Source organism: Channa argus, chromosome 13, assembly GCF_033026475.1.
Source record: "Channa argus isolate prfri chromosome 13, Channa argus male v1.0, whole genome shotgun sequence".
NCBI lineage: Eukaryota > Metazoa > Chordata > Actinopteri > Anabantiformes > Channidae > Channa > Channa argus.
The window spans coordinates 36,101-46,183 of NC_090209.1; the positions used below are offsets into that span (position 1 = coordinate 36,101).

The window sequence follows — 10,083 nt, forward strand, 5'->3', positions numbered from 1 at the left end:
GTCAGGAAGTTGGGTCTGGAGTATGATGTCACATGCGCCGTCTGAGGAGGCAGAGAGAGTAATATAGATGGTGATCAATATGGCGTGTGAGAACTCTCTGGCCGTACAGTAAGGACGGAGGCCCAACGCCAACAGTTCAGTGTCTGGGCAACAGACTCTTTTTTCCACAGTAACATGACCAGTATGACACCTCCGTTGTTGATGTACATGATCAGGCGCCTCCGTCAATACTGATGGATACTGTAGATCAAAATTTTCTCACAGAGGCCATGTACTAGCAGGAACCGAAAGCAAGATCATTTGATACAGAAACTCAGTGGGTTTAACAGTGGGTTGAACAGAATGCTACGGGAAAGCCACAGATGGTGACAGGGAGAAGTGGAGAGAAAGAGGAAAATAGAATCCAGAAAAAGGCTAAGGGTCATTAGAGTAGCATGAGGAAGCAACAAAAGATGCTAACATATTGACATAATTACTGAACCAAGTCATAGTTTAGCTTTAAAATCTAAAACAGTATATATTTAAGAAAAAGTTTTCAGTTTATGACTGTTGAAGTAGTTGCTAAACATATTAGGCAATCAGCTGCCTTTCTTCCCCATAATAACTTTCAAGCAACCAACAGTCCAAACCAGATTCTTTCACAACACACCCTGTAAAAGCATGCTAGGGCAACAACAAGCTTATCCTGCAAGGGTAAAGAATTAATAACAATGAGAAAAAGGGAAACTTAATTTTTCAGTCCAATTCAACTATATTTATATAGCGCCAATTCACAACAAAGTCATCTCAAGCCACTTTACAGAACAAAGTCAAGACTATAAAGATGTATAGAGAGAACCCAACATTTCCCCCTTCAGCAAGCCCTACGCAACAGTGGAGAGGAAAAACTCCCTTTAACGGAAAAAACCTCCAGCAGAATCAGAGTGGGCAGCCATCAGCCTTGACCGGTTGGGGTGAGTGGAAAGTGAAGAGAGAAAAGAAAAAGAGCAACAAAAGCAACAACGAAACATTGGGCAGGTTGGTAGGACGGGTAGCTGCACACTGGAAAACATACAGCTTCAAAGCCTGGGGACTTACTATACTTTTTTAGTATGAGGAGAAAGTTTATATTTTATTTAGCATTAGAGCTGGTCTGCCTGTGTTCCAAGTCAGCCTTAGTTATTTTTTAAGTAATGTGATGGAAAATGACGTAAGTAATGTTAAAAGAAAATGACTACAGTATTTACATCAAGGTCCACAATGGAAATATGTCCCAGACTTTGTTGTGTTAATCTTGGCATTACAGTATATGACTGTTAAAGTTGTACTGAATTACTGAACCAAGTCATAGTTTAGTTTTTAAATCTTATACAGTATATATTTAAGAAAAAGTTTTCAGTATATGCCTGTTGAAGTAGTTGCTAAACATAATAGCCAATCAGCTACTTTTCTTCCCCACATTAACTTTCAAGCAACAAAACAGTCCAAACCAGATTCTAACACAACACACCCTGTGAGGGCATGCTAGGGCAGGTACTACAGTCCTCACACTAACTTATCGGGAGTCAACTATGAATTATCAGCAGCAGGTAAGACTCAGCAACAACAAGCTAGAGAGAGATATAATGACAATAATATTAATATATAAATATACATTTTTTGAATATATAAATAATTTATAATTTTATACCATCAGAGCTGCAGTGCCTGTGTTCTTAGACTTTGTTATGCTTTGAGTTATGTGATGGAAAATGATGTGGGTAAAAAAAAAAGATCACAGATAAGACAGCAAATGGAACTAAATGCCAACTTTAGCATTTACATCAAGGTCCACAATGGAAATAAGTCCTGGACTTTGTTGTGTTAATCTTGACAATCTGTTAATATGTGGGGCATTTAAGTCCTGTCCCATATTGTAAGCTAAACCTAAAAAATAAAAAACAGCTAAAATCTTCAATTTTATGCTATATAAATGTATATAAAGAACACATACTATGGTATAACACACAAGCTGCTGGGTTGTATAATTAAATATAATTAATTAACTTGTTAGATCACAGTACCAAAAAACAATAATGGTATGTTCTATTTATAGTGAAAGTAGTTTTGCCTGCTCTAAATGTAATGTAGCCAAACCTGCTTTTCAGACTGGACGGGGAGTGAAACAGAAAATCTGTTCAGAAAATGGTTCTTTGTGCTAATATTTACAATTTGTTTTGTAATGAACACAGGTTTATCAAATTGTTTCCACTGCCAAATTTGGAGACTTGATAGAATTTTGCTACCCCATCGGCTATTCTCACTGGGGAGTGTATGCCGAAGATGGATATGTAATACATTTTGCTGTTGCAGGTAGGGACAACATTCATTCAGTGACATATAATTGAATATTAGAACAATGTTTTTGGAAAGAGTTTCATTCCAAGGTCAGTGTGGTGATGTACAAAGTTAGGACTTTCAGGACTATCAAGTTTAGAACTTGAGTTTGATAAACTTTTTTCACGATAGTGTTTTAGTGGTATTTTCCACCCATCATGGTTGGAAAAATAACTCTTTGTCCCAAAAATCTACCAGCCACTCAGTTTTTGTGTTTTTTGTAATTTATTTTTTTATTACCAGCTGTTGTTTGTAACAGTAGCTATTAACTGCATGTGTGCGTGTGTGTGTGTGTGTATGTGTTTTGTTTAGATACCACTATTGTAAGGAAATTTTGGTGTTGTGAGGACATTTTGGCAACATAAAGTGGCTGTTAGAATTAAATTTAATGTAGGGTTAGGATAAAGGTTAGGGTTCACTATAAATATATATACATATATAGTTGTGATGGTTAAGGTTAGCATGGGGCTAGGAATACACGATGAGAATAAGTGTCCTCACAATGACAGTGAGACATCACTGTGTGTATAATTCCTATGCTCACCTCACCCATGATATAACAATAGCTGATGATGAAAATTGAGACTGTATAGTAATTTTTTGGCTTGTACTAAAAATAAATGGTCTTTTTTCTTAGATGAAGGGCAACTGATGAGTCACATTCGCAATTCCCTGCAAGTAATGTTTCCAGTATGTGGAGACCTGCTTCTTGGTGAAACCATGATCCGCAGAGTGCCTCTTGGTGAGGTTACTGTGCCGAAAGGAGCCCGTGTCTCCATCAATAACACTTGCCATACTTTTACACCATCCACACCTGAGGAAATTATGCTACGCTGCAATGCACTTCTTGGTCAGGTCTTCCAATATCATCTTTTCAATTTCAACTGTGAGCACTTTGCTACTTTTGTACGCTATGGAAAAGCTGTGTGCAACCAGGTATAAATTTAATACTCTTTTTTTGTAAACTTTCTTTTAAATGAAAGAGACATTTATTCTACCTATTTGGCTTATGATATATTGTGATACATTTCCTGTCTATTAGTGAAACTGGTAATTGTAAGGAACAGTTATCTTTTCAATATATCAAATTAGTGTGAGTTGAAACTGAGGAAAAGATGAAAATTAATGGACAAATAGATTAAATCCTTTTATGAAGGGCATAGCTAACCCTTCTTTATGTTTTCAGTAAATTAACAAACTGTGTATTTTCATCTAAAAATAACAAGTTTGAGGTTTACAACAACACTAACAACAACAAAGACAATAATATTTGTAACAATGGTAGCACTAGTAGTAGTAATTTAAAATAGTAGTTCATCATAAATGAGTGCTAAGTTTTGTTTTCGTATTTTTTTTAAAGATTCCTGCAAGACGCAAGAATACAGAGTGTGTGGAGGCAACGGCTATCTTCAAAGACTTTGTCATCTGCAAAGAACCTACTCATTATGAGTGAACCTTCTACAGTAACTTTCCTACTATATATGCATTCTTTTGTCAACAGTGGATTGGAATGCAGGATTCTAACTGCTCAACAGTGCTGGGCTTTATTTCCAAATTTTTCATTTTATGATGATGATCTTCTCCTTGCTGTTTAGCATTGTCTTGCTAAAATGCATGGCCTTCCACGAAAGAAACTTTTTCAGTTGGGAGTATATGTTGACTTAAAACCTCTATGTACTTTTCAGCGTTGACGGTGCTTTCTAGATGTGTAAGCTGCCCACGCCATAGGCACTAATATACCCCCCTACCATCAGAACTGTAGGCTTTTGAAATGTCTCCTCTCTATTCCACAGAATAGGGCGTCCATGGTTTCCAAAAACAATTTCGAATTCTAAAGGTTTGGCCCCGATAACATAGCAGCATTTCTGGATCTTGTTCACATATCACTTCTTATTTGCATGATACAACATTAACTTACATTTGTGGATTACTCCAATTCCACCAATTTCCATCTTTAAAATGTTTTTATCTGATATGTTGTTTATGTAAAATATGGGTTGATATGCAAATCATTGCATTCTGTTTTCATTTACATTTTATCCTCAACTTTTTTTGAATTGGGGTTTTAAATATATAATATATATATATATATATATATATATATATATATATATATATATATATATATATATATATATATATATATATATATATATATATGTGTGTGTGTGTGTGTGTCTGTGTGTGTGTTTTGTGAATAAATCAGCCACTGCAAATGACAACAACAACAACAGCATATGTTTGGAAACGATCAAGCAGACTGTCAGTGGCACCTTGTTTGTCTATTAGTATTTGTAATGAGTTGTGTGTTTAAAAAAGTGTATTGCCAGACATCTGTCAACTGTTACAAAGCCACAAACCATCTCTTCCATCTCTCTGCTTTACACCAGTGCTGGTCCAAAATGAACACATCAGTTTGTATACTAGTGTATATGTATGTTGTGAAGTATAAACTCACACACATCTGACTCCAGAATATATCCATAGGTTGTTGTGAAATATCCAAGACAGACAAAAGCCTTCACCTTTAACTGTCTCACCTTTTACAGATATCTAATTACCAACTGTATCAATTAAATGTGGATTCAATCAATTTAACTTTTAGTAGTGCAATTTGAGACAGATTGCTTTCTTTTCCTTCTAGGGCCCACCATATCTGTATCTACTGCTATTGCTGTTGACACCATTCCATAGATCAGTAGCAGCAGTCCATTTCGTTCAAACTCAAATTACTGACATTGGTACCAATTATTGTACACACTCATTTTCCTTAGTTCTTACATACTGACCTGCAGCCCACCAAAGACTGACACACAGACTACTGGCATGCCTGACTTCATTCATGTCCTAAAAACAGTGGGCTCAGAACTGTTATCACAATCGCCAGTTAGCTTGATTACAGCTGCTGTTTTCCTTATTTAAATAGTAAGAGCACTTACACAACTTTTCAATCTAAGAACCTTATTGTAACAATGAGTTATCAATATTACTATTAAATAGGCCTTGCACTGGGTCAACAAAATAACTTGTGCACATTAATCAATAATTTATTTATCCTCGTTAAGGCACCATCAGTTATAAGAGATGATCACTCTGCTGAAACCAGTTAATCATTAATTAACCAGAACAAATTAATTCACACAACAAAGGCAGGCTCTTTTCTAGATAAGTGTCTTTCTTTCTTCTATCATCAAATGAATTAACAACACATCATCTAATAACAATCTAACAATAAATGCAATACAAGATAAATGTCATACATATCATCGATTAGAAGTAGTTATAAACTGTCTGTGGTGAGCAAGAGTGGTGTGAAAATGATAAGATAATGGTGCTTTGTCTTTGTTGAACCTTTTCAGTGAATAGGTTTATGGGTGTTTACTATTATTTCTTGTTTGAGTAGAGTTTACCTATATTTTACCTATTTATCAGATCCCGGCTGTGACAAAACCATCTACAAGTATAAGAGAGGACATCAGTTTGCATTCTTGTCAGCCATCCTTTCCAATACAAAGATTAAACAAACAATAAGTACAATGTCCATAGTATCCATTTTAACAAGCATTAGAGTGCAGGATTTAATTAAAACGTAACTCCTATCATGCCTGAAATAGACCTACCAGTCAGATAAGATTTAAGCCATTTAAACAGAATGTCGTGGAAACCCACTGCGTGACTGAAACTGTATGGGAAGTTAAGAGGCAAAAGACAGCATGAGACAAGTGATGCTTATGGTGAGTTTAATCAGCAAAAGGGAGACACAGCAATGCAGTTCAGTCAGAGTGGTTCAATCAGATTTACCAAGCTCATCAGGTTGTTCAGCCTTGTAACCAATCATCTCACAGCTGAGGTCACACAAAAATACAAGGAATGAGTCAATGCAAATGAACCTTTTACATAGAGTTGAATAATTCTAATAAGCAAGTTCTTGTAATTTTATCCTTTTGCTTCTCACCTCTTTTAAGTCCTAAGATTGATCAACTGTACTTGTTCCCATGGGTTTCCTACTAGGAAGCAAATACTCAGATGTAGGCAGTCGGTGTCTAGTTAACACATTAGTCAGACGTGTTAATTTACAAGCATTTTCAAAACATTTTAGTTAAAATAATTATTTTAAATTCCATTTAATTCAATAGTATAAAGATGCTTAGATGAAAAAGGCACCCAACAAATCACCTTTGAGCAAGCCCTAGGCAACAGTAGAGAGAAAAAAATACCTTTTAATGGAAAGAAACCTCCAGCAGAACCAGACTGTGAGTGTTTGGCCATTTGCCTTGACCGGTTGGGGTGAGTGAAAAGTGAAAGGAGAAAAGAAAAGACTAACAAGCAACAACCAAGGACTAGATACTGATGCCACCATTCTCATGATATGGAGGTTCCTAGTTAGGGATGTAAAACGATTCAGGGGAAGTGCTGTCTCTGAGTAAAAGCATGCTTTGGCTAGTCATTTGGTGTGAGATGGAGTGATCAATTGCACACATTATTACTCCACGTGCATAGAATAAGGTAACACCCAAACAGTAAAACTTTATTGATCCCCATGGAGAAATTGTGTTGCCTTGTTACAGCTGTTCTGCGCTAAAAGTAGAAAGAAAGGAAAAATAAAACTTCCCCCAAACAAGACAATAGACAAGTACAAGTGCAAATTACTGATCAATAAGTAACACAAAACCTAGCTAGAGGAGTAAGTGTAATTGAAATAAAAACAATACTATTTGTCCATTTAGACTATTTAGTCCATTTAGTCCATTTAGCCCTACTCCTTTTTACAGAAGGGGATTAGTTAAACAGTTTTATGGCCACTGAGAGAAATGATCTCCTGGGGTGTTCTGTGGAGCACTTGACTGTGATAAGTCTTTGACTGAAATTGCTCCTCTGTGCAGCCAGCCAATTGTGGGAGGGATTGTCCAGGATTGGACCTTGCTGCATGGTGCTGCAGATGTTGAAGGCCATTGGTCTCCTTAGAAAATACAGCCTGCTCTGTGCTTGACAAACAATTCAACATCTTTATGGTAAACCATTATACTACTATACCATTATCACTATCAGTCTTCACACAGTCTTCTCGAATACTTCACTTAATGGTCATGTGTCTTGTTAGGGCCTATTACCACAGTACCACAGTTTGGGGAAAAAAGGAAAAAACCTCAACCAATTTATTAAACATGTAAACCATAGTCAAGCAATATTTCTATTCCTTACATAGCTCAATTAAGTCAAACATCCAATGTTCAAAAAGCGCATCAGGTGGGGGTGTTATACTTCTCCTGCAGTACTCTGCCCCATATGCTGGAAAGAATACTGGTGTAAAACCCTTGCTGTAACCAATAGTTGTTAAAATATGCAAACATCCCCCCTTTGCAAATGTGATCTTTACCATGAGCTAGCTTTGCATACAAATGAAATATGAATTAGGTAAACAAAGTTTATCTCTCAACCAAGCCATGTCCCTTTTTGCAGTGTTGCACCTAATTTCTTCACAAAGTTTTCTAGATATGAATGCTAGTGACTACATGGTTTGCAGGTCACTCTGTAGATTCAGTTCCTGTGAAGAAAAAGTTGAGTGAGGTGAAACATTTGTCCCACCATGGCTGCTGCTTCTGCAGTGGCATCTGCTGCTGAATTTTCTGCAGAAATCAAATTGTTTTGTTAATGTTAGTGTGTCACATTTCATAACTTTCATAACATAAATATTTTGTGGGCAACAGGATAGCATCTAAAGAGCCGCAACAACAACAATGTGCAATTAGTTTCCTGGCTGATGTAAAAGTCCTCCAGAGATAACAATGAATAACATGAATAACAACAAATGTCTAAATAGTCAGCATAAACATTCAGTCATTCATAAACATTCATGTCACTGGACAGTTTATAGGATTCAGTAAGAGCTACCAGCTCACCAGCTTGTGCAAACAAGTTAGAAGGTAGTTTTATCCAGCACATCCAGCGGGCAAAAAGTTGATTTCAGTTTCCGCAAAACATCATGTAAAGATGACAAAGAGACCAGGGTAAACTCACTAAATGCAACAGAGCCCAGAGGCTCCATGGGCAGTCCAATGGGAGAACCAGATAAGATTGGTCTAATGTCAAAAGTTTGTCATCATAATCATGTAGAAATGGCTCACAGGTTTCAGTGGTGGCCTCAACTTATGGAGAAGGACCAGGATTACCAATAGAGTAAAAAGATGATTCTTGGTTTGTTCTAGTTATTATGTAAGTATGTTTGCTAGGTACAGTGATTTTGCATTTTTAATAGCAGCTTGGTATTTTGAAAGACTAGATGAAGCAACAACACCTGGAGCCCATCCTTCCTTTACTTCCTCTCCACCTGGTAGATTCTTCTCAAGGCACATTTATTGTCATTTAGCCAAGGCTCACACTTGCTTTTAAAAGGGTGACTGTGGTGCAAGAAGGTAGAGTGGTTATCCACCAATCCTGCAGTTGTAGGTTTGATCCCTGGCTCCTCTGGTCACATGTAGAAGTGTCCTTGAGCAAGACAATGAACCCCAACTTAGTTTTTCCCTGTGTTGGTTGGTGTGTGATTGTGAGTGCAAATGGGTAAATAAGAAGCCAAAAGGTAGAAAAGTGCTATAAAAGTCCAGACCATTGAAAACATTTCACCCTGCAAGGTCAGGACACTGGAGCTAGTGGTGTTGAACAATGAATAGCAGTGTATCAGGATCTGCTTCAGCTGAGATCTCCTGAACATTATTTTTGGAATTTATAAACTGTGCTGAAAATTCTCCCACAGTGCAAAAGGTGATGATACGATAGCGGCAGATTGAGGTGGGGGGCGCATGAGGCAAAGCAGGTACAGTGAAAACAGGGAAATGTTACCAACATCACATATTTCACTGACAGAGATAGGAATACCACTTTGATCACCAAGTCCAAGTGTGTCCATGTCCTTCTTACATATAAAGCTCATAATTGTCAAGCTCCAAAGATCCAAGATCCACTTACATCTCAGAATCCAGGCCTTCCCGTTGAAGTGTCCTTGACCAAGACACTGAACCCCCATCAGTGTGCGAACGATACTGAGTGAATAAGTGAATGAGAAGCAGTGTAAAGCATTTTGGCATTAAATTTGTCTTCTTTTTCCCACTAACAACTTGCCCAAAGTTTTGTTGCTCTTTTCTTTTCTCTCTCCAGCTTCCATTCATCCCAACCGGTCAAGGCAGATGGCCGCCCAGTTTCTTCCTTTAAAGGGAGTTTTTCTTCTCCACTGTTACCTTGCTCAAGGTGAATTTGTTGGGTTTTCTCTATATATCTTTATAGTTTTGACTTTATTATGTGCCTTGACATGACTTGTAAATTGGGGCTATATGAATAAAGTTGAATTGAATTGAATTGAATTATTACACTCTAGTGTTCTTTAGCAGTTGTGAACCAAGTTGCATAGTGGTTGTTGTCACAGCAGGAAGGTAAAGCGGTCGTCCGCCAATCCCGCAGTTGTTGATAGATCGGGCTCCCGGCCTCCTTCGGTCACATGTTGGAGTGTCCTTGAGCAAAACACTGAACCCCAACTTAGTTGCTCCCAATGAGTGTTGACCAGCTCCACCATCGGTGCGTGAGTGTGTGTGATTGTGAGTGCAAATAGGTGAACAAGAAGCAGTGTAATGTGCTTTGATTGCCAATATATAGAAAAGCGCTATATAAATGTAGACCATTTACCATTTAAAAATATGCTGTAGCATTTTGACATGGGAATTATTGGGTCTTGGTTAC

At 37.3% G+C, this 10,083-nt stretch overlaps 1 protein-coding gene across 1 annotated transcript; it reads left to right on the forward strand.

Moving 5' to 3' along the window:
• Nucleotides 1-1,450: 1,450 nt before the first annotated feature.
• LOC137140042 (phospholipase A and acyltransferase 4-like) lies at nucleotides 1,451-4,159 on the forward strand. The gene is made up of 4 exons (XM_067528089.1): nucleotides 1,451-1,568; nucleotides 2,211-2,331; nucleotides 2,993-3,291; nucleotides 3,716-4,159. The coding sequence occupies exons 1-4, from the start codon at nucleotides 1,551-1,553 to the stop codon at nucleotides 3,806-3,808; spliced, it is 531 nt and encodes a 176-aa protein (XP_067384190.1). The 5' UTR covers nucleotides 1,451-1,550; the 3' UTR covers nucleotides 3,809-4,159.
• Nucleotides 4,160-10,083: the final 5,924 nt, after the last annotated feature.

Bases quoted from the DNA above. Each gene is read 5' to 3' on its own strand.
- LOC137140042 (XM_067528089.1), top strand. The intron at 2,332-2,992 runs GTAGGGACAACA...CTTTTTTCTTAG, and splicing joins AATACATTTTGCTGTTGCAG to ATGAAGGGCAACTGATGAGT. The intron at 3,292-3,715 runs GTATAAATTTAA...TTTTTTTTAAAG, and splicing joins GAAAAGCTGTGTGCAACCAG to ATTCCTGCAAGACGCAAGAA.